At 42.8% G+C, this 26025-nt stretch overlaps 2 protein-coding genes across 2 annotated transcripts in view; both read left to right on the top strand.

Annotated features, from left to right (window-relative positions):
• Window positions 1-18348, top strand: part of LOC138854559 (uncharacterized) — a 40103-nt gene extending 21755 nt beyond the window's left edge. The window contains exon 4 of the mRNA XM_070098514.1: window positions 18136-18348. Coding sequence (XP_069954615.1) covers window positions 18136-18348 — 213 coding nt within the window. The remainder of the gene's footprint in view (window positions 1-18135) is intronic.
• Window positions 18349-18569: 221 nt separating this feature from the next.
• On the top strand, window positions 18570-24244 carry LOC128687241 (dynein intermediate chain 2, ciliary-like). Its single transcript, XM_053774574.2, has 4 exons — window positions 18570-19030; window positions 22093-22321; window positions 23159-23392; window positions 23771-24244. The coding sequence occupies exons 1-4, from the start codon at window positions 18574-18576 to the stop codon at window positions 23904-23906; spliced, it is 1056 nt and encodes a 351-aa protein (XP_053630549.2). The 5' UTR covers window positions 18570-18573; the 3' UTR covers window positions 23907-24244.
• Window positions 24245-26025: the final 1781 nt, after the last annotated feature.

The following is a 26025-nucleotide window of genomic DNA, read 5'->3' as shown; positions in this document are numbered from 1 at the left end:
ACAACACTAGCACCCTCAGCACTGTCCTCCAGGACAACGCTAGCACCCTCAGCACAGCGCTGTCCTCCAGGACAACACTAGCACCCTCAGCACTCTCCTCCAGGACAGCACTAGCACCCTCAGCACTGTCCTCCAGGACAACACTAGCACCCTCAGCACTGTCCTCCAGGACAACACTAGCACCCTCAGCACTGTCCTCCAGGACAACACTAGCACCCTCAGCACTGTCCTCCAGGACAGCACTAGCACCCTCAGTACTGTCCTCCAGGACAACACTAGCACCCTCAGCACTGTCCTCCAGGACAACACTAGCACCCTCAGCACTGTCCTCCAGGACAACACTAGCACCCTCAGCACTGTCCTCCAGGACAACACTAGCACCCTCAGCACTGTCCTCCAGGACAACACTAGCACCCTCAGCACTGTCCTCCAGGACACTGTCAGCACTGTCCTCCAGGACAACACTAGCACCCTCAGCACTGTCCTCCAGGACACACTAGCACCCTCAGCACTGTCCTCCAGGACAGCACTAGCACCCTCAGTACTGTCCTCCAGGACAACACTAGCACCCTCAGCATTGTCCTCCAGGACAGCACTGTCAGCACTGTCCTCCAGGACAACACTAGCACCCTCAGCATTGTCCTCCAGGACCATACTGTCCTCCAAGACAGCACTAGCCCCCTCAGCATTGTCCTCCAGGACAGCACTAGCCCCCTCAGCACTGTCCTCCAGGACAACACTAGCACCCTCAGCATTGTCCTCCAGGACATGTCTTTCAAGAAGGATGTTTCCTCCAGGATTGGTGTGTCTTGTAACATGTCTTTAAAGAAGGATGTTTGATTGGTGTTCTTGTTTTTTAATATAGATGTCATTTCCTCATACAGGTTTATCTCGTTTGGGCAGACCCAAAAACATCTGAGTTTATGTCAAGTGTGGCCTCTAGTTTAAAATCCGTGCATATACTATGGGACAACTGACCACACATTTGTTAAGCAATCCAGGCTTGTCTTCGACCCTTACCCTTCCTGCAGACTACATAGATCTTCATGGTAGTGTTCATCTTAACAATACTAGAAAACTCTCCTAGCTAGCTAGTCTATAATTCCCCGATGTATTTATTTTTTTTGTAACAGTTCTTCCGATTTGGCTTTATTTCCAATGAAACCGTTTGAATCCGCCCGAATCCGGCTTTATTTCCAGAAAAAGCGTTTGAATCCGCCCAAATCCAGCGAAATCCGTTTGAATCTTCCCGAATCCAGTGAAACTGGAAGAATCCAGTTAGTGGATCATTGTATATATTTTTTCTAATAAGCTCCTTAACAACAGATCTGTCTATCTGTGTTGTAACTATTTGTTGTAGTTACTGTTTGAATGTTTGATAGGGCGCGTCAGTTAGTGAAACCAGTCAGAGGATACATTGTTATCAACGAATCCGTTTGAATCCGGTCGTTGGATGAATCCCGGCAGAATCAGATTAGGCTCACTGGTTGGTTTTGGACTAACTCGTGAAAGGACTACTGGAAAAAAAAATTAAACAGTAATATGTGTTCAGTCTGATAGAGAAAGTATAACTTGCGTGTTTGGGCGCCGGTGGCTTCAGTATATGAAGATTACTGCAGGAATAATGATTTTCCTTGTGTATATTGCGACCGCTGCTAACTACAGGTTAACCACACACTGTTAACTACAGGTTTACCACACACTGTTAACTACAGGTTTAACACACACTGTTAACTACAGGTTTACCACACACTGCTAACTACAGGTTTACCACACACTGTTAACTACAGGTTTACCACACACTGTTAACTACAGGTTTACCACACACTGTTAACTACAGGTTCACCACACACTGCTAACTACAGGTTCACCACACACTGTTAACTACAGGTTAACCACACACTGTTAACTACAGGTTTACCACACACTGTTAACTACAGGTTTACCACACACTGTTAACTACAGGTTTACCACACACTGTTAACTACAGATTTACCACACACTGTTAACTACAGGTTTACCACACACTGTTAACTACAGGTTTACCACACACTGCCACTACAGGTTTACCACACACTGCCACTACAGGTTTACCACACACTGTTAACTACAGGTTTACCACACACTGTTAACTACAGGTTCACCACACACTGTTAACTACAGGTTAACCACACACTGTTAACTACAGGTTTACCACACACTGTTAACTACAGGTTTACCACACACTGTTAACTACAGGTTTACCACACACTGTTAACTACAGGTTTACCACACACTGTTAACTACAGGTTTACCACACACTGTTAACTACAGGTTTACCACACACTGCCACTACAGGTTTACCACACACTGCCACTACAGGTTTACCACACACTGTTAACTACAGGTTTACCACACACTGTTAACTACAGGTTTACCACACACTGTTAACTACAGGTTTACCACACACTGTTAACTACAGGTTTACCACACACTGTTAACTACAGGTTGACCACACACTGTTAACTACAGGTTGACCACACACTGTTAACTACCGGTTTACCACACACTGTTAACTACAGGTTTACCACACACTGCTAACTACAGGTTAACCACACACTGTTAACTACAGGTTTACCACACACTGTTAACTACAGGTTTAGCACACACTGTTAACTACAGGTTAACCACACACTGTTAACTACAGGTTTACCACACACTGTTAACTACAGGTTTACCACACACTGTTAACTACAGGTTTACCACACACTGTTAACTACAGGTTTACCACACACTGTTAACTACAGGTTTACCACACACTGTTAACTACAGGTTTACCACACACTGCCACTACAGGTTTACCACACACTGTTAACTACAGGTTTACCACACACTGTTAACTACAGGTTTACCACACACTGCTAACTACAGGTTAACCACACACTGTTAACTACAGGTTTAACACACACTGTTAACTACAGGTTTACCACACACTGTTAACTACAGGTTTACCACACACTGTTAACTACAGGTTTACCACACACTGTTAACTACAGGTTTACCACACACTGCTAACTACAGGTTTACCACACACTGTTAACTACAGGTTTACCACACACTGTTAACTACAGGTTTACCACACACTGTTAACTACAGGTTTACCACACACTGCTAACTACAGGTTTACCACACACTGTTAACTACAGGTTTACCACACACTGCTAACTACAGGTTTACCACACACTGTTAACTACAGGTTTACCACACTGTTAACTACAGGTTTACCACACACTGTTAACTACAGGTTTACCACACTGTTAACTACAGGTTTACCACACACTGTTAACTACAGGTTTACCACACACTGTTAACTACAGGTTTACCACACACTGCTAACTACAGGTTTACCACACACTGTTAACTACAGGTTTACCACACACTGTTAACTACAGGTTTACCACACACTGTATACGTCACTCCATCACAACAAGTTTACCTGGAGTTTACCTGGAGAGAGTTCCGGGGGTCAACGCCCCCGCGGCCCGGTCTGTGACCAGGCCTCCTGGTGGATCAGAGCCTGATCAACCAGGTTGTTACTGCTGGCTGCACGCAATCCAATGTACGGGCCACAGCCCAGCTGGTCAGGTACCGACTTTAAATGCTTGTCCAATGCCAGCTTGAAGACAGCCAGAGGTCTATTGGTAATCCCCCTTATGTATGCTGGGAGGCAGTTGAACAGTCTCGGGCCCCTGACACTTATTGTATGGTCTCTTAACGTGCTAGTGACACCCCTGCTTTTCATTGGTGGGATGTTGCATCGTCTTCCGAGTCTTTTACTTTCATTGTGAGTGATTTTCGTGTGCAACTTCGGTACTAGTCCCTCTAGGATTTTCCAGGTGTATATAATCATGTATCTCTCCCGCCTGCATTCCAGGGAGTACAGGTTCAGTAACTTCAAGCTCTCCCAGTAATTGAGGTGTTTTATCTCCGTTATGCACACCGTGAAGGTTCTCTGTACATTTTCTAGGTCAGCTATTTCACCTGCCTTGAAAGGTGCTGTTAGTGTGCAGCAATATTCCACCCTAGATAGAACAAGTGACCTGAAGAGTATCATCATGGGCTTGGCATCCCTAGTTTTGAAGGTTCTCATTATCCATCCTGTCATTTTTCTAGCAGATGCGATTGATACAATGTTATGGTCCTTGAAGGTGAGATCCTCCGACTCCCAGGTCTTTGACGTTGGTTTTTCACTTTATTTTGCGGAAGGAATTTGTTTTGTACTCAGATGAAGTTTTAATTTCCTCATGTTTACCATATCGGAGTAATTGAAATTTCTCATCGTTGAACTTCATATTGTTTTCTGCAGCCCATTGAAAGATTTGGTTGATATCCGACTGGAGCCTTGCAGTGTCTGCAATGGAAGACACTGTCATGCAGATTTGGGTGTCATCTGCAAAAGAAGACATGGTGCTGTGGCTGACATCCTCTTCTATGTCAGATATGAGAAACAAGATGATAGCCTCAGACTTTACTCTGTTGACTACTACTCTGTGTGTTCTGTTTGTGAGGAAATTATAGATCCATCTACCAACTTTTCCTGTTATTCCTTTATCACGCATTTTGTGCGCTATTAAGCCATGGTCACACTTGTCGAAGGCTTTTGCAAAGTCTGTATATATTACATCTGCATTATTTTTGTCTTCTAGTGCATCTAGGACCTTGTCGTAGTGATCCAGTAGCTGAGACAGACAGGAGCGACCTGCTCTAAACCCATGTTGCCCTGGGTTGTGTAATTGACGGGTATCTAGATGGGTGGCGATCTTGCTTCTTAGGACCCTTTCAAAGATTTTTATTATATGGGATGTTAGTGCTATCAGTCTGTAGTTCTTTGCTATTGCTTTACTGCCCCCTTTGTGGAGTGGGGCTATGTCTATTGTTTTTAGTAACTGTGGGACGACCCCCGTGTCCATGCTCCTCCACTGGATGGTAAAAGCTCGTGATAGGGGCTTCTTGCAGTTCTTGATGAACACGGAGTTCCATGAGTCTGGCCCTGAGGCAGAGTGCATGGGCATGTCATTTATCGCCTGTTCGAAGTCATTTGGCATCAGGATAATATCAGATAGGCTTGTGTTAACCAAATTCTGTGGCTCTCTCATGAAAAAAATCATTTTGATCTTCGACTCTCAGTCTGGTTAGCGGCTTGCTAAAAACTGGAGTCATATTGGGACTTGAGTAGCTCACTCATTTCCTTGCTGTCATCTGTGTAGGACCCATCTTGTTTAAGTAGGGGCCCAATACTGGATGTTGTTCTCGACTTTGATTTGGCATAAGAAAAGAAATACTTTGGGTTTCTTTCGATTTCATTTATGGCTTTTAGTTCTTCCCGCGATTCCTGACTCCTATAAGATTCCTTTAGCTTAAGTTCGATGTTTACTATTTCTCTGACCAGTGACTCCCTACGCATTTCAGATATATTGGCCTCTTTTAGCCGCTCTGTTATTCTTTTCCGTCGCCTGTAAAGGGAGCGCCTGTCTCTTTCTATTTTACATCTACTCCCTTTTCTTAAAAGAATAAGCCTTGAGCATACATCGAGTGCCACTGAGTTAATCTGTTCTAGGCATAAGTTGGGGTCTGTGTTGCTTAGTCTATCTTCCTAGCTTATATCGTTTAGGACTTGGTTTAGTTGGTCCCACTTTATATTTTTGTTATTGAAGTTGAATTTGGCGAAGGCTCCCTTGTAACTAATCTCATTTTGTCGGTCTGGGGCCCCGCACATACATGTCTGAATCTCGATTATGTTGTGATCTGAGTATATTGTTTTTGATATGGTGACATTTCGTATCAGATCATCATTGTTAGTGAAGATGAGGTCTAGTGTATTCTCCAGTCTAGTAGGGCTCTGTTATTTGCTGGTTAAAGTTGAATTCTGTGCAGAGATTTAAAAGCTTGTGTATGTGTGAGTTCTCGTCAGAGCTGCCTCCTGGTGTTATCACTGCAACAACATTATTTGCTATATTCCTCCATTTTAGGTGCCTCAAGTTGAAATCCCCCAGGAGCAAGATATTGGGGGCAGGAACTGGCAGAGTTTCCAGACAGTGGTCAATTTTTAACAGCTGTTCCTGGAATTGCTGGGATGTTGCATCCGGAGGCTTGTAGACTACCACAATGACTAGGTTTTGGTTCTCGATCTTTACTACTAAAATTCCACTACATCATTTGAGGCATTAAGCAGTTCTGTGCAAACAAGTGACTCTGCGATATACAGGCCAACCCCATCCCCCCCTTTTGCCTGTTCACTCTGTCGCATCTGCATAGGGTGTAACCTGGGATCCATATTTCATTGTCCAAGTGATCCTTTATGTGGGTCTCTGTGAAAGCCGCAAACATTGCATTTGCCTCTGCAAGCAGTCCACGGACGAAAGATACTTTGTTGTTCGTTGCTGGCTTTAGACCCTGTATATTTGCAAAGAAGAATGCCATCGGACTGGTGGTATTGGTGGTACTGGGGGAAACTTTTTTTCCGGCACTAGTATCTGTATCTGTTGGTTTGGAGTGGAGACCATCGACTGTGGTTCCACTCCAGAAATGACTGGATTTGGCGTACGATTTCTGCCATTTCCTGCCAGTTTTTCCTTCCTGGCACTAAAAAACCTCTCCCTCTTGTGTGGCTGTGGCTACCCAGGTTTTCCCATGGCCTGGATGTTTTGTAACTTTTTGTCCCCTTTAGATGGTGTGCCTGGCAATTTAAATTATAGCACAGTCTTTCCTGTACTGAAGAGGTACACATTTCAGGGTGAAAAAGCTTACAGGAAGTGAGTTTGCATTTTCCTGTTGTCATATGGGCACGGCAATTTCTAGGGTGATCAAAGTTGCACGTCCCATCTGTTTTTCCAGATTTCCCATGACTGCAAATACCAAGAGCATAATATGTGCACAGACTTGGTTTCCGTTTCCCTTGGGTTTCTGTGACTGTATTCCCTGTTGGTGCATGTTTACCTGTCTCATTCCTATCCTCACTAGTACTAACAATGGAACTCTCACCAGTTGTTTCTGGTAATATATCCTCACTATTGCTAGTGGCGTCCCCTTGTTTGCTATCTCCTGTGGTATTACTAGTTTGTAATATTGGTTTTATCTTGTCCATGACTACACTTGTTTCCCCACTACAGCTCCTGTCTCCCTCGAGGTCATTTATATGCATTCCCTCCTGCGTACATTTACTGACTACCTGGGCAGCACCTCCATCCTCACCATTACTGTCACTCAGGACAGCACCTCCATTCTCACCATTACTGTCACCCAGGACAGCACCTCCATCCTCACCATTACTGTCACTCAGGACAGCACCTCCATCCTCACCATTACTGTCACCCAGGACAGCACCTCCATTCTCACCATTACTGTCACCCAGGACAGCACCTCCATCCTCACCATTACTGTCACTCAGGACAGCACATCCATCCTCACCATTACTGTCACTCAGGACAGCATCTCCATCCTCACCATTACTGTCACCAAGGACAGCACCTCCATCCTCACCATTACTGTCTCCCAGGACAGCACCTCTATCCTCACCATTACTGTCTCCCAGGACAGCACCTCCATCCTCACCATTACTGTCTCCCAGGACAGCACCTCCATCCTCACCATTACTGTCTCCCAGGACAGCACCTCCATCCTCACCATTACTGTCACCCAGGACAGCAACTCCATCCTCACCATTACTGTCTCCCAGGACAGCACCTCCATCCTCACCATTACTGTCTCCCAGGACAGCACCTCCATCCTCACCATTACTGTCTCCCAGGACAGCACCTCCAGCTTCACCATTACTGTCTCCAAGGACAGCACCTCCATCCTCACCATTACTGTCTCCCAGGACAGCACCTCCATCCTCACCATTACTGTCTCCCAGGACAGCACTTCCAGCTTCACCATTACTGTCTCCCAGGACAGCACCTTCATCCTCACCATTACTGTCTCCCAGGACAGCATGTGAAAATTTGTGTGGACTGCCTCCAAGTGAGTCGCCTACCCTGGCAAACTCTGTTGACACCGAGCTCTGAGGTGGGTACCTCAGCCTCACAAGTGGCTTATAGGACAGATTTTCACAAATGATTGATGTTGCAAGAAACTCACCTGCATGCACGTATAAAGAACTAACTTACTTGGTGTTACAGCATATACCTGATCTTCAACTTCCCTAAGCTTAGCCTTAGCCCCTTTGGACTTTCCCTCAGAAACCACGTGCAACTGGGAGCCTGAATTCCTGCAATATTCAATCATTTTTAGTGACCTGCCTGCACCTCAGAAATTCCTATATCCAAGAGGGTGTGTATCCCCTAGTATAACTATGCAGACATGGACACTAGCTTCCAGACTGACAAGAGACACTGGTACTTACTGGGCATGCACTGCCTGCTGCGCAAAGGGGCCTACAGATCAACTCACTCACAATTCTCCCCAGACACTGGCCAGAAATCTACGAGATAAAGTGGAGGTCTTGTCTTACTGTATGGGCCTGACGGAGGTCATCTACGGTACATCAAGGTGCCTCTACCAGATTTCCCCAGGTCTCGAATGTGAAGACACGTGGGGGCGTCGTCTGCTGATCATGGCACGTCTTGTCCAGTTGGTGTCTGTCTTAAGAAGGACGCTATTGTGTCTTTGAGACCCGTGCCTCGTCATTCAAGCTAGGGCTGCCAGTTCTCCCTAGCTAACTTAACCTAGTGTTTGCCTACATTATCGGCCTATTACTACCTATGTTAAGGTCTTAGGTCTACATTATTATTATCTACAGTTGCCTTAGTAAACCTAATATTAATATACTAACAGTAAAACTACCTACTCCTTCCCTGAAGGGTAAATCTATAAATTAAATAGTGCCTTCATCCACGCCAACTCGGGGAGAGAAATGTGTTTATGTTCGGGGAGAACGCTTTTTGTTTGGGTGGGTTTAAGGCCCACCCAGCTCAGCTGTTCCATTACAGCCATGCTGGGATCCCTTGGTTCGCCGTGTCTGTCCAGTGGAACTTTAGGGGCCAAATAAATTTCCACACAGCACCTCCATCCTCACCATTACTGTCTCCCAGGACAGCACCTCCATCCTCGCCATTACTGTCTCCCAGGACAGCACCTCCATCCTCACCATTACTGTCTCCCAGGACAGCACTAACAGTACTAACAACTATACACTGTTTATCATATTTCTACAAAACTGTACACCTTTCGTATTTCCTGGAGATTTTGCACCTCTTCGTATTTCAACAGTAATGTTTTACTCCCTGGTATCACTAATTATAGGTCAGGTACACTAGCAGACCTGTGTGGGAGGTTCTGACGACTGCTGGCAACTGTTTACAACATGAACCTGCCTCTTTGGGCCTAACACTTCAGTTTTAAATTTCACCTTATCATTTATTATCCATATACTAGGGTACCACTGTGGTACACACTACAACACTATGTATAACACTATTATCAGGGAGACTGTCTTTCCTCTGACAAAAAAGTTCTAACATTATTTTCACTGGCACACTAGGCCTAAAGTTCCCCTCTGAGAGTATGGTTATGCTGCCTTATTGTACACTGATTCTCCTTTTTTGACTCAGTAGATATTATTTTCTGCAAGATTAGTTCCAAGTGCTGGAGGGATATATCTTATAAGTTCACTGGCACAGTTTAAAGTTCTAGTACGCAAGAGAGACCGTGAAAAAACACGAAAGAACACGGTGGCACGGCAGAGCATTTCGGGCAAATTAGGTCAGTTTTGTCCCAGGATGTGACCCACACCAGTCCACTAACACCCAGGTACCTATTTTACTGATGGGTAAACATGGACAGCAGGTGTATTAGGGAACACATCCTAATGTTGCCCAGCAGCACCAGAGATTCGAACTCCGGACCTTAGTGTGTGAGCTGAGTACTACGGGATCTACATTTAGTTTGCGTCATATCTTTTCCTTTCCTAGGATTAGAACCTTACATTTATCTACAATGAAATGCATTTACCACTTCCCCGACCACATCAACTTACCAAGGTCATCCTGTAGCCTTCTAGTGTCCTCGCCAGAAATTAATCCAATGATGATGTTTTGGTCCAAGTAAGACCAAAACATCATCATAAATTTCATTTTCCTATGTACGGGTATTTGTGTATTGTTCTAGCCACAGTACTGTGCCTTTTAATTCATTATTTGACTGCCTATTTTTGTGTCATCGACAAACTTATGTTGCTATTTATACCATAATCAGTGTCGTTTATATGGACTGTGAACAAGGGTCCCAACACTGACCCCTGTTACACACCACCTGTCATAGGTCCCCATTCCGATTTCTTTGTTGCTCATGTAGTATACGATACCGACAATATGAAGAATTAAACACGTATTCAACATCCGAGTATCTTTATTGTATGGCAAAACGTCTACAAAAAAGAGATACCCAAATGTTACACAGGTGTCTAATTCTTATAATAATAATAATAATAATAATAATAATAATAATAATAATAATAATAATAATAATAATAATAATAATAATAATAATAATATTTATATCTACAAGGTATACAGCCTAGCTGACATTTATGACATACTACTCTATAGTAAGACTCTTGTTATGCAGAGCATTTCGGGCAAATTAGGTCAATTCTGTGCCAGGATGCGACTCGCACTAGTCAGCTAACACCCAGGTATCTATTTTACTGACGGGTAAACACAGGACAGCAGGGATCTTAAGGAAACACATCCAAATATTTCCACCCATACCTGAGATCGATCCCTGGACCTCAGCGTGTGAGCCGAGTGCGCTACTAATCGAGCTATCAAGTTGTTTGTTGCCTATCATTCAGTCATGCCTCGACACAAGAGATAATTTCCCCCATTCCATGTTCCGCTACTTAATCTTCTGTGTAGAACTTTACCAAAGCCTTACTGGTGTCATTATACACATCTTATTCTTTATGTCAGTCTATTACATCGATTACCTCAGTTTGAAAAATGTGGTAAATTCATAAGGCAAGAATGCCCCTTTGTAAATGGTTAGTAAATTTGTAAAGCAAGAGCACCCCTTTGTAAACCTGTACTGAAAAGAGGCGCATTCAAAAAGCAGACACCATGTATTAATAAGGCCTTTTCAGTGTTATTCTATTTTGGATATAATTTTTCCAACCACAGTTACAAAAAATCATGTCGGCCACTTCCCACCAAGGCAGGGTGACCCAAAAAGAAATAAAAAACCAAATAGAAAAAACTTTCATCACTCAACACTTTTACTATCATTCACACATAATCACTGTCTTTGCAGAGGCGCTCAGATACGACAATTTAGATATTACTCCAAACAGCCAGTATCCCAAACCCCTCCTTTAAAGTGCAGGCATACTTCCCACCTCCAGGACTCTAGTCCGGCTAACCGGTTTCCATGAATCCCCTTCACAAAATATTACCCTGCTCACACTCCAACAGCTCGTCAGATCCCAAAAACCATTCGTCTCCATTCACTCCTATCTAACACACTCACGCACGCTTGCTAGAAGTCCAAGCCCCTCGCCCATAAAACCTCCTTTACCTCCTCCCTCCAAACTCTCCTAGGACGATCCCTACCCCGCCTTCCTTTCCCTAGAGATTTATACACTCTCCAAGTCATTCTACTTTGTTCCATCCTCTCTAAATACCCAAACCACCTCAATATATATATATATATATATATATATATATATATATATATATATATATATATATATATATATATATATATATATATACATAATATATATATTTATAGATATATATATATATGTATATATATATATATATATATTATATATATATATAATATATATATATATGTATATATTATATATAGGGAAGTACCACCTCTATAGCTGGAATGGGGACCCTCATCCTCAGAGAAGACAATAAACGTACCTCAGAGAAAACTCAAGGTTCTCCCCGGAGCTGTTTGAATATTTTCTTCTCCTACCACCCCCTATATATATTTTATTCTATGTGAACATTTATTAATAAACAAAATACATTTACAGAAAAAAACATAAACATGAATACAATGGCACAATGTATCAAAGATGATGAATTTCCTCCAGCTCCTCCGAGGCTGGACATGAGCCAAGTATGCAGCAAGCATTTCCCCTCTGGATGGCGACGCTGAGGCGCTGGAACATGAAAGTGGCTGCCCTTGGGTCCCTGGTGGTGTCGATGAGTCTGGAACCCAATTCTTTAAGGAAACGTGTGGCATTTTTTCCCCATGATCCCAAGGTCTCTGATCCCACTGGGACAAATTGATACTGTTGGCTAATGTCCCTGTACTTGCTGATCTTGTACTCCTCCCTGTGGTCAGCAGCTCCTCCCTGTCGCCCCACACTGTGATGGATATAGGTGTCAGCCAGTGTGGACACACAGGTATAGTCCCATGCTAAGAGCTTGCCATTCTTCCAAGGATAGATGGTGATCCCGTCGGGGCGGTTTGCTGGGTTGTGGGTATTGTTTGCTGCAAGTGATCGTGGCTCCCTCTCGGCAGGGCATCCAACTGTAGCAAGGGTTCTCTTAATGATGTCGTTGACCTCATTGTGTCTTGCATGCCAGCCCTTGGTTTTGGAACAGTTAAGACCATGTAGCCCGTATTGGTCTGCTTGCACTTCGCCGCAAATACACATATATTCTGTGTGAATTGGGGCAGCAAGGCGCAGAGCCACTGCAATACGGAGGGTCTTAGGGTCGAGTCGCGTTCCCATTGCCGATATGGGAACTGTTTGGAGGAAGTCCCCGGAGTGAGGTGCACTCACAGCCTGGAGACGGGCAATCTCCCTATCTGATGTTGCAGCCCTGAGCATGTTGGCAAGCACCTTTTCAGCAATTGGGCTATCCCAGCTTGACTGTTTGTGAGCCAGTGCTGCACTAGGGTTTGGTGCTGGAGCAGCCAGAGTCTCCCATTCGGTGATGGCACTGACATAGCTAGGGTCTTCTATTCCTGCTGAGTCACTGAGGGTGTCAGGAAGAATTTGTCTTATCAACTCGTTCGATGCAATGGAAGAGGATAGGAAAGCTGGTAGAGCAATCTGGGAGGATCTGCGTACTCCTAGCCCTCCAAGCCTGACCGGAAGTGAGGCTTGCAACCACTGTCCATTGTCAAGGGAAAGATTCAATACACTCTCTAGCATGGCCTTCAGGAGAGAGTCATATTCCTTGAGTTTTGGACTGCTGAAGGCTGGGGAGCATCTCAGAAAATAGGTAAGTTTTGGGGTTGACAGGCACCTGGTGAGTAGGTAGAAGGCATCGTGTGTGTCAATGTCTTTCATCCTACTTTCCATCGTCCGGAGGTCTGAGACTTTTTTTCCTAGGATCAGATCGATGGCATTGGACCCAAGAGGAGCACTGAGGAGAGTGCTATTGGCTGGATCAATGGCTCGTGCTCCTGGTAAAACAGTACTAATATTCTGGATCATCTGTTGATTGGTAGAAACTATTTCACATTTGGTGGGGTTTAAAGAAAGGCCCAGGCTTTCTCCCATGTCTTTAATTTTACTGATGTCCTCCAGGAGAGATTCTGTTGTGCCAGCTAGGGTACCGTCGTCCAGGAACCAGATATTGAGCTCGCTGGAGAGTGCCTCCGTGACTTCCTTGATGACTAAACAAAATAGAAAGGGGGCGAGAGGGTCCCCCTGTTGCACGCCCTCACACGAGTCAAATTCATGGTCCCCAAACAATAGTTTGGAAGTCACACTATAACACGATTCTATGAAGGGATAAAGGGAAGGGAAGTTTCTATAAACTGCTTGGAGAGCAGCATCCCTTCTGACTGAGTTGAAAGCATTGGCAAAGTCCAATTTGACCAAGGCTTTTTCATAGGACATGTTTTTGATATATACTCGTGCTGCGTGGGCAGCTGCTTCACAACCCTGTTGAACGCCAAAACCGAGCTGAGTTGGTTTCAGCATTGCAGCAGCCTCTTGACTCACCCTTCTTACTGCAGCCTTGGCGACTAGGCGCCGAAGGATGTTACCCACTGCAATGGGCCTGATTCCGCCATCCTTTTTCCGGAGGGCACACAATGAGGCACCAAAGAAAAAGGGTCTGATGGCCTCTGGGACACCGCCAGCCAGGCACAGGTTGGAAAATTTGGTGAGTTCAGACAGCAGCCTCTCTGAAACCTCACCAAGTGCTGGATTGAGTATTTGTTTTAAGTGTTGAGGCCTTAAACCGGTGAAACCTCCTGCTGAACCCTGTGGAAATGACATAGCAGCTTTATACACATCAGCATCCTGTAAGGTTAGATGTTCTTCGCCTGCTGCAATGTCAGGGAGGTCAATGTTGGTACTGGGAGCCCTGGGTGGATGTTTGTCCTTCAGAGCTTGCGCCGTGCTGACGTCCTTGGGAGCGATGGTATCCTCACTGGTTATAAGTCTCAAAGCTCCAATAGTATTACCCTCTTCTATTTTTTTGCTAATTTGGGCTCTGATTTTTGAGGTGTCGGGTGTCCTGTTGTTGGCATTTGCCCGGCGGGTGTTTGTCGCCCTAGGGGGGAGACGGACGAGGTTGTCATCCCTTGGGAATGCATTTATTGCCCTAATAACATGTGTTGCAATGCCAAACAGGCATTGCCAAAAAGCAGCAAGTTGTGCCAGGATCTGTTGTTTGAAGGAGCATCGTTGACTTTCTTCAGAAGGTCAGTGAATTTGCTAGCAGCTTGAGGGCGAGCTGCTTTGGGGATGTGTGTCAGAGTCCTGGTGGATGTTAATTTGATTGCAGATTTGAGGTCCACTGTAGAGGTGAAGTCACGGTAGCTGTCAGCCCTGTCTGCTGGGGGAAGCTGTTGGTTGTTCTCATTTGGAGCTCTCCTGGAGCCTAGACATCTATTGTGTGCACAGATGTTGCCAGATGTGGGATTGAGTGCACATTCCCTGTGACACACCCGGCAGATGCCTCGTGAACGACAGCTTTGGCTCTGTCGTGAAGATTCCTGGGAACCCGCGACTACTTGTGACATTGCTGATATCGTGGGGGTGGGAGGGCGCCAGCTGTGGGGTGACGGGTGAAGGGCAGCATGGATGCATGGGGGATGAGGGTGGGGGAGTAGCGAGCGGCGGAACTTGTAATTGGTGGGGCACTAAACGGCAACACCCTTGGTCAGGAAGTCAGTGGGCCTAGGCTGGGATGAGGGGAGGGGATCTGGGATGGGGGAGGGGGGAGGGAGTGGCCCTGTGTGTTCGCTCAAGACGCACATCACTGACTAACTTTTGCTAATTGTTATACACTTATTGTTCCATTTAGAAAAAACCACTCGCCATTTGGCACACTAATCACCATGCTCACACTATTAACCGAGGTGTTCTGTTCGCCATCCAATGACCGTGTCGTGGGCGGCCACTTCCTTCCCCAACCCACCACCCCGGCCGATCACAGATGTAAACAAAACCTCCTCCACACCTCCACTGCCAGGATCCCCTCACCACCGCTACTTCCCAAATCCCAACATGCACACTGCACTTTCACTGATACAGAAGCAATGGTCCGATGTAGAGGTTTGTCACAACTCTTTGCTGATGACACTGTGCTCTTGGGAGATTCTGAAGAGAAGTTGCAGAGATTGGTGGATGAATTTGGTAGGGTGTGCAAAAGAAGAAAATTAAAAGTGAATACAGGAAAGAGTAAGGTTATGAGGATAACAAAAATATTATATATATATATATATATATATATATATATATATATATATATATATATATATATATATATATATATATATATATATATATATATATATATATATATATATATATGGAGAAAAAGAGAGAGGTTAAGAGAGTGGTGAAGCAATGTAAAAAGAGAGCAAATGAGAGAGTGAGTGAGATGTTATCAACAAATTTTGTTGAAAATAAGAAAAAGTTTTGGAGTGAGATTAACAAGTTAAGAAAGCCTAGAGAACAAATGGATTTGTCAGTTAAAAATAGGAGAGGAGAGTTATTAAATGGAGAGTTAGAGGTATTGGGAAGATGGAGGGAATATTTTGAGGAATTGTTAAATGTTGATGAAGATAGGGAAGCTGTGATTTCGTGTATAGGGCAAGGAGGAATAACATCTTGTAGGAGTGAGGAAGAGCCAGTTGTGAGTGTGGGGGAAGTTCGTGAGGCAGTAGGTAAAATGAAAGGGGGTAAGGCAGCCGGGATTGATGGGATAAAGATAGAAATGTTAAAAGCAGGTGGGGATATAGTTTTGGAGTGGTTGGTGCAATTATTTAATAAATGTATGGAAGAGGGTAAGGTACCTAGGGATTGGCAGAGAGCATGCATAGTTCCTTTGTATAAAGGCAAAGGGGACAAAAGAGAGTGCAAAAATTATAGGGGGATAAGTCTGTTGAGTATACCTGGTAAAGTGTATGGTAGAGTTATTATTGAAAGAATTAAAAGTAAGACTGAGAATAGGATAGCAGATGAACAAGGAGGCTTTAGGAAATGTAGGGGGTGTGTGGACCAGGTGTTTACAGTGAAACATACAAGTGAACAGTATTTAGATAAGGCTAAAGAGGTCTTTGTGGCATTTATGGATTTGGAAAAGGCGTATGACAGGGTGGATAGGGGGGCAATGTGGCAGATGTTGCAGGTGTATGGTGTAGGAGGTAGGTTACTGAAAGCAGTGAAGAGTTTTTACGAGGATAGTGAGGCTCAAGTTAGAGTACATAGGAAAGAGGGAAATTATTTCCCAGTAAAAGTAGGCCTTAGACAAGGATGTGTGATGTCACCGTGGTTGTTTAATATATTTATAGATGGGGTTTTAAGAGAAGTAAATGCGAGGGTCTTGACAAGAGGCGTGGAGTTAAAAGATAAAGAATCACACATAAAGTGGGAGTTGTCACAGTTGCTCTTTGCTGATGACACTGTGCTCTTGGGAGATTCTGAAGAGAAGTTGCAGAGATTGGTGGATGAATTTGGGAGGGTGTGCAAAAGAAGAAAATTAAAAGTGAATACAGGAAAGAGTAAGGTTATGAGGATAACAAAAATATTAGGTGATGAAAGATTGGATATCAGATTGGAGGGAGAGAGTATGGAGGAGATGAGTGTATTCAGATATTTGGGAGTGGACGTGTCAGCGGATGGGTCTATGAAGGATGAGGTGAATCATAGAATTAATGAGAGGAAAAGGGTGAGTGGTGCACTTAGGAGTCTGTGGAGACAAAGAACTTTGTCCTTGGAGGCAAGGAGGGGAATGTATGAGAGTATAGTTTTACCAACACTCTTATATGGGTGTGAAGCATGGGTGATGAATGTTGCAGCGAGGAGAAGGCTGGAGGCAGTGGAGATGTCATGTCTGAGGGCAATGTGTGGTGTGAATATAATGCAGAGAATTCGTAGTTTGGAAGTTAGGAGGAGGTGCGGGATTACCAAAACTGTTGTCCAAAGGGCTGAGGAAGGGTTGTTGAGGTGGTTCGGACATGTAGAGAGAATGGAGCGAAACAGAATGACTTCAAGAGTGTATCAGTCTGTAGTGGAAGGAAGGCGGGGTAGGGGTCAGCCTAGGAAAGGTTGGAGGGAGGGGGTAAAGGAGGTTTTGTGTGCGAGAGGCTTGGACTTCCAGCAGGCGTGCGTGAGCGTGTTTGATAGGAGTGAATGGAGACGAATGGTTTTTAATACTTGACATGCTGTTGGAGTGTGAGCAAAGTAACATTTATGAAGGGGTTCAGGGAAACCGGCAGGCCGGACTTGAGTCCTGGAGATGGGAAGTACAGTGCCTGCACTCTGAAGGAGGGGTGTTAATGTTGCAGTTTAAAAACTGTAGTGTAAAGCACCCTTCTGGCAAGACAGTGATGGAGTGAATGATGGTGAAAGTTTTTCTTTTTTGGGCCACCCTGCCCTGGTGGGAATCGGCCAGTGTGATAATAAATAAAAATATATATATATATACATAATATATATATATATATATATATATATATATATATATATATATATATATATATATATATATATATATATATATATATATATATATATATATATATATACATATACAGGAGCTATATAAGATAGACTACTGTATTTTACACTAGACTTTACTTTATCACTAGCAAAAATTTTGAGTAGATTTGTATGTGTAGCATCATGTAAGAAGGAGAGTAAAGTGCATGTGTTGGTGGTCACAGGTAGGAAGACTGGTGGTAGCTGGTTGCAGTGATGGTACAGTGGTGGTATATGATATATCCTCCAGAGACTCCACCGCCTCCATCGTCCACTCCACCACTGACAACGGCAAGCATCTCCTCTCCGTCTCTCAGGTAAGACACCTTAAATCACAGAACGGGTGGGGTCTGAATCCATGGCAGGTGAGCCCTAAAACTCACAGGCCAGTGTGTTAACCACTTGACAAGATGGCTCTAATATCGTACTGGCCTGACTCACCTGCCATGGATTCCAGCGCCACCCTTTCTGTGATTTATTTGCAATCGTGGTATTGCGATTTCGTGAGTCGGGGCACTTTAACTGGTGTTAAGAGGTTAACAGTCACTTGGTAAGAGGAAAAAATACTCAATTGTTACAGCAATATTTAGATTTTTAAGTCACTAGTCATCATCAGCGCTACTATGTTTTACCCTTCACCCTCTAGCACTAGCATCACCACCACTACCAGCGTTCTTCCCTTACCACTAGCGTCGCCACTGCCAACCATTATCTCCCCCCCATCGTCGTTATCACCAGCATCATCCACCTCACCAATTACAACTACCACCATTATACCTCGTTATCATCACTTCTCACCATCACCACTACCAAGAGCATTACTTTATCATCACCACTGCCACCCTAATCACCTCTCACCATCACCACTACCATCACTGCTTCACCATCACCAGCAGGTGCGGTGGGTGCACACCTCGCCAGGGGAAGACCTGAGCTTCTTCTCTATATCACTGGACGGCCGCCTCACACAGTGGCGTGTGAGGCGATGTGGACGCCTCACCTACACTGACCTCCTAGACCTGGGCAGCCAGGGAGAGTCCTACACCAGCTCTCCAGCCCTAGACAGGGTCACCCTAGGAGGTAGGATCTCAGGCTCTCTGTCTGGAGGCTGGATTCTTCTCGTCTCATATTATAAGCATGTTTTTCATGTGTTGTTTCATTCGTGTATAATACTCCATACTTATTTCGCTTTTTCATTAGCAAAATTTCAAGAGGGAAGAAGTCAAGTAACACATTGCTGCCCTCTATTCGCTCCCAATTAAAAAAAAAAAAAAAAAAAAAAAAAAAAAAAAAAAAAAAAAAAAAAAAAAAAAAAAAAAACTAGAATGAAAGAAGATCGTGAAAAACCTTGGAGTAAATTATGTCAACTTACCTTATTTTCTGATAATTAGAGACAGAGCCATACATTGAAACACTCGGTGTACAAACATTCCACCTTTCAGACACACCTCCATGTAAACCCTTCAGGATATGGTAAAACACCTCATTGGTAAAGATAACTTTACAAAAACTTAACACACATGGGCCATGAAGTGCCAAACGTAAAATGGGCTGTGCAAGAAAGGTATACAAAATGAAAGTTAAGTCACATGTGCAACATCTGGGTATCATTACTGTAGACGTTTCATTATCCAGTGGCTTTATCAATACAAATTCTAGGACATAACTAGAAGACAGTAGAACTATACACAAAAGATGAGGTAATCAGTCCCTCAGCCTTGTAGTTGGTGTAAAGAGCACCGTGGTTGTAGATATTCTGGATCACAGGCAAGGAGGCTGTGGAAGTAGGTCATAACCCAAAGGGACGGGTCAGTTGTAGTAGACATGAAGATCAAGTAGATGTCCTCTGAACCAAGATTCCATGATGTTGCAGTGTCTGACAAGTTGTGCAAGAAAAGTATACGATACCGACAAGATGACCTACTTCCACTGGGGAATCCTGCCTACCTGTAACTATGCCCTCGTCTACTACACATCCCTATTCACTGACGCCCATATAAGCGCCAGCCTCCTTGCCTGTGATCCAGAATATCTACAACCACGGTGCTCTTTTCACCAACTCCAAGGCTGAGGGACTGATTACCTCATCTTCTGTATATAGTTCTACTGTCTTCTAGTTATGTCCTAGAATTTGTATTGATAAAGCCATTGGATGGCAAAACGTCTACAATAAAGCTACCCAGATGTTGCACATGTGTCTTAACGTAAAATGGGCTCTGTAAAATTGATCATATCCAAACCACAGACTGGCCGACTCTCTCACCTATGAGTGTAAAGTGGAGATAGATGAATAGGGAGGGGGTGAGAAGGAAGGGCTATACAGTAAAGCAAAAAAGCCGGGACTAAACCTAGTAGCAAAGACATTGTGTGACGTCAGTTTAATGTCCAGATGAAGTAAACTTAGTGACACTTGTGTAATTGTCATTATGATTTCGTGAGTCGTGTAATCAATAGCCGTACATCTTATAATTTTTATATACTGTATATGGAGCATGTTCAACACACATGGGTCATTCAGTACTGCTTAAGCCTAGCGAAATACAAAATACGTAATACAGCCTATCTTGTGATGAATGGTTTTGAAAACCGACAAGTTGTAGAATTAAGACACTTATGCAACATATGGGAATCTTTATTGAAGAAACGTTTCACCACACATTGACCTGCTTTGTATAGGACTGATGAAGTCACTGTGTGGCAAAATGTTTCTTCAATAAAGTTTCCCATATATTGCATAAGTGTCTCAGTTCTTCAACTTGTCGGTTTTCAAAATCATTCATCACATCTGTCAGACACTGCTTCATCATGGGATCTTGATACAAAGAATTATTCAAAACTTGTCCAACCTTTAGACGAATATATACTTAGATTAGTGGATGGTACCACTATGACCCCGCCTCCTCCTGCTTCGCCTCACCTGAATGCAGTATATAAGCCACTGCTACGGCCCTGTTCTGTATTAATGTAACAATAACAATGGTTATAAATGACCATAATTTTTAAAGGGGTGGACCGGTAAGCCAGTGGAAGGCCTCGGTTGAATGACCAAAAGCTCCAAAGGTGGGTCATTATCTGCCTTAGGCCCGCATCAGGAAACACTTGTCCTGTTTCCTGACGAACCTTACCTAACCTAACCTAACCTAACCTAACCTAACCCTGTTCTGTACTTTCTACAAGACTGATGGAGTGAACACATCGACTCCAGGCTGAGGGACTGATTACCTCAAACTCCTCCTCTCCTTATACCTTCTGCTTTGTATAGGACTGATGAAGCCACTGTGTGGCGAAACGTTTCTTCAATAAAGATTTCCACATGTTGCATAAGTGTCTCAATTCTGCAGCCTATCTTTACTGAAGCTTCTAGAATATTAGCATATTTTATTAACAAGGAAAATACAATTAAGTACCAGACCTCAGTACTGTAGCTGGGTATATCATCGGATATAATATATACAAGAGAGAAACAGTTAAATTCATTCTTAAAGAAAGCTTTCAGGGACTAGCACTCCATTAGCTTTATAAAGTCCCTGGTGGGCGAAACGTTTCACCAATAACTTTATCAAACCTCACGCATGTCTCTCATTTGTCGGCATTGTTACTCTATTTTAATTAGGGTGAAGCGCTAGACCCGTAAAAATTATACTGGACTTACCTCCCGCTTTCTAGGATCAAGGGGCCCCCTTACTGGATGTCGGTATTATGTACCTCTGGACCTCAAGTAACTCCCAGCACCGAAACGTTTCCACATAAGATATCCTAGTATTTGCATTTTTGTTTCTCTTTCCAACATATCTTTATAGAGAGAAATGTTATAAAGTACCCACGTGATAGAAATGTATAAATGCAGTTCAGTGGGAGCCTTTATTGACTGACATTTTCGTAGCACCGAGCCCACTGTGTGGACAAAAATCAATAATGGATCTCAGTACACTTTATTTGTGTCCTGTTTGCTTTTGTGTAAGGAAACGATCCTTTGGGGAGAGTTATTTTGAGCATGAAAGATGGGTTAGAAATAAAATTAGGCTTTGTGAGAGGAGTTTCACTTGTGGGAGAGAAAGAACCAGGGCTTAATCCAGCTACTGGGGAATGTGCCTGTTTGCATACCTTTATAACTTGTACCGGCGTCGTTCTGATGTTGTCAGGTGTGGCCACGAGCATAGCTTTCCGTCCTGACAATGAGTGCGTGCTGCTTCTGGGCGTGGACACTGGGGACGTGTATGAGTGTTCCACCTTCTGCTTAAGACACTCCCTCTACCGCTACGCTGGTCACACCTCCTCCATCAGGGGACTTCTGTGGAACACACACCATGACAAGATCTTCCTCTCTTGCTCCCTGGACTGGAATGTCAAAGTCTGGCTGCATCGGTCACAGTAAGCATTGCTCAATGTTTATGCAAGCACTAAGTGTAGTCTGTGCAAACAATGACAGTAAGTGTAATCTGTGCAAATACTAACAGTAAATGTAGTCTGTGCAAACACTAATAGTAAGTGCAGTCTGTGCAAACAATGACAGTAAGTGTAATCTGTGCAAATAGTAACAGTAAATGTAGTCTGTGCAAACACTAATAGTAAGTGCAGTCTGTGCAGTCTACAGTAAGTGTAATCTGTGCAAACGCTTATAGTATTGTTATGTCCAGGGTTGGAAATGTGGGTACACAGCGTGTGGTTGATTCTCATTTTCCATTTTTTTAATATTCGATTACTCTACTAATGGAGATGTGATTTTTTCTCTTAAAATCAACTCTATACTCTATGTTCAATCAGTGATGGAAATAGGGATACACGACCATATACCTACTTCTCGGTTCCCAAACGTATACCTATTTAAAACTCACTTCTATCACTGCCTGTGATTCAAACATTTTACTTCCGTCCTGGATGAAGGATCGAGACTCCTGCACTATACGCTAGTCAATATTTCATTGGTATTCTTCTTTATATCACAGATTTAACGTTCTTCAGGTTACCGTGGATACAGTTTGACATATGTTCTGGCTGGTGTTATAAGTCACAGTAAGGATCACATGACTTTAGAGTGACCTCTTGCTACTGCAAGTTTATTCTCAAATTAAGACACCTCTGCATCGTTTAAAGTTTTATTATGACACTTTTACTCACCAGGAGCTATTTCATTCCTATGTCGGTATTATATACCTTGAATGATACAGGTTCATCCTTACATGACCTGTGGTGACGTTGATATTGCAGGTCACCGCTTGTGACGCTGGACCTGGGAGGACCTGTGGCCGGGGTCACGTGGTCACCATACACAAGTACGGTGGTGGTGGCAGTTACGGAGGAGTGTAGGATCCATGTCTACGACCTCTTTCTCCGTCAGTGTCGTCCCCTGTGCGTCCAAAATGTCGCCCCACGACGTCGCATCATCCCCTCCTGCATCGCTTTCAGCCCTTTCTACCCAGTCATCGTTATTGGTGGCGACAGGTTGGTATACAATGTAGCATGACCAGAAGGTCTGCTACAGTGTGCCTCCATACTTATGTACATATATACATACATATAGATAGATATATCACTTCCTCTTCCTTTTCTACCTCTTTTGTTTCTCTCTTTCCTTCTGGTGATAGTTTGTCTTCGCTTTCTATCTGTGATGATTTATGTCTTTTTTCTCCCTCATTAATGTTAGTTTACTTTCCTCATCTATTGCATCCCCAACAACACTAACACTGACCAATAATCTCAACACTTCACTAACACTGATCATCAGTAGTCTCAACCCTCTACTAACACTGACCATCACCACGAATAATCACTTATCACTGAGTACCACCTGGTCATTCCTCATCTGGACTCTCCTGACAGTGGCTACCTGGTGTTGCTGAAACTCTCACCCAACCTGAGACAGGTACACAAGAACACAAGGGACCTGGACGCTTGTTCGCAAAAGGAGGTGGAACACTGCAAGATGGAGAGACTAATAGCAATCAACAAGGGCTGAGGGAACCAGCTAATGACCCTTAGGAACACCAGGTGGATGAAACCGCACATTACTGAATACTGGTCGTGACTATAGGGTGAGAGATATTTTCAAGGCTCAACACAGCTAGTGCTGTAATGTGGATTAATTACTAAAAAAAAGTATTATAATCCTCTCCTATATATAGGATTTTTTGTAAATACGATTAAAAAAGTGCATCCAAAATTGAATAAGACTCGAAATCCCTTCATAATGCGGGCTGTTTAATTTTGGATATACTTTTTAATTGCATTTACGAAAAAGTTCCCTATACAGATGTAACTTCGTAAGACATCTTACTGTATTATCAATGTATTATGCAGTATTTACGAAAAATGTTAAACCCATGCGAGGTCTTCAGCGAAAAAAAAAAAGTGAAATAAAATTTACCAGATAATAGCCTTGTATGTTTCAAAATAATGAAATAAAATTTATTTGCAAAATAACAGCCTCGTATGTTTGCGATGAATCCACATTTTCAATTGCTACCAACTTCAGAGTGCTCTATTATTATTATATTTAGTGGGAAAACACCAAACCTATAGGTGTCATATACAGTTCCTGGGAAAACGGAAGGCGATCTGGATCCAATGAAGGGGAGCGCCAATTCCTTGGATGAAAAGCCCCTCACTGACGTCAAGGAGCCACCTTGAAGGGAGTTATTAAGACATGTCAGGAAGCAAAAAAATAATTATGGTAATTTTTATAGCACTAAATCCTGCCATAATAATAATAATAATAATTTATATAGTACGATTTTTTAAAGAAATTGAAAAAGTACTCAAAATTTAATTGCGGGTGGAAAATTTTTCTACTATAGTAAGTGCTGTTTCAGTTTTGGATGTATCTTGCCTGGTTGATCAGACCCTGATCCACCATAAGGCCTGGTCACAGACCGGGCCGCGGGGGCGTTGACTCCCGAAACCCTCTCCAGGTAAACTCCAGGTAATCTTATTAATTGGATTTACAAAAAAAAAAACACTATATAGAGGAGCTTTATAGAAGAATTTACTGTGAACTAAATTACCAGCTTGCAAAAAAAAGGCCAAAGGCTTTTTTTTTTTTTCCTGAGTAAATTTTCCGTCTGTACACAACTTCTCAATAAACTTGTTAATCAAATGAGATTAAAAGACACCACATAGTTTTTTAATATTGCTAAAATGCTATGCAATTTCAACCCAAGTTTTGTTTCCAACAGTCCATCACTAAAAATTACATTTTTCCATTAGGCATTTCCTTAGAAAATTTAAAAAAATCCTTTTAGATTATTAAATCAGCGTATAATAATAATAATAATAATAATAATAATAATAATAATAATAATAATAATAATAATAATAATAATAATAATAATAATAATAATAATAATAATAGTTATAAGGCAACTTTAAACAGTTTAATACCACACAAGTATGAGTTTTTTTTAATTAAAATTAACAATATTTATGTACTATCACTCTGGTAAATCTAAAATAATATCTTAATATTCCTTGATTGTATATTATTATAATCAAAAGGAAGCGTTATAAAGCAGCAGGAAGGAGAATCAGTTTAGCTTCTCCAAATGGTCAGCATTTTGCACCTCTCCTCTCATACCTCAACTTAATAAATACAAAATGTTGGCTTCAGATTTCCTGATGTACATTCCAGAATAGTTCGTGCTGGAAAAGGACTTTTAATCCATAGAATTAGAGCTACCCTTCTTTTGGATGAAGTGGTGCTAAATCCATATGGGTTGAACACTTCCCTTCATTATAATAATGATTTATGTACTCTACTGTACCTTCCACAAAACAGCAAAAGAAATTAGTACCTCCACAATGCAAAGATACACATTTAAACTTAATATGGTAGATATATAATACACATTGTCTCAAAAAAAAAAGACAGAAATCAATTATTTATTACTTCCTGACTCACTGTTTCTATGTAACTTCGCTGTTACCACACAAAAAAGTCATTCACTCACAGTGAAATAAATTCGTATCAAAACGCAATAACTAACCTCAGACCTCTGAATGGCGTGAGGCACCTTCTGCTTGGACTACTCCTTAACAATGACCCCATTAACCCAGTTAGTTCATCTCCACTCTGAAAAATG

The sequence above is a fragment of the Cherax quadricarinatus genome, chromosome 62 (assembly GCF_038502225.1).
Source record: "Cherax quadricarinatus isolate ZL_2023a chromosome 62, ASM3850222v1, whole genome shotgun sequence".
Classification (NCBI taxonomy): domain Eukaryota; kingdom Metazoa; phylum Arthropoda; class Malacostraca; order Decapoda; family Parastacidae; genus Cherax; species Cherax quadricarinatus.
The sequence above is the reverse complement of the archived record's forward strand: the minus strand, read 5'-3'. Positions and strand labels throughout refer to the sequence as shown.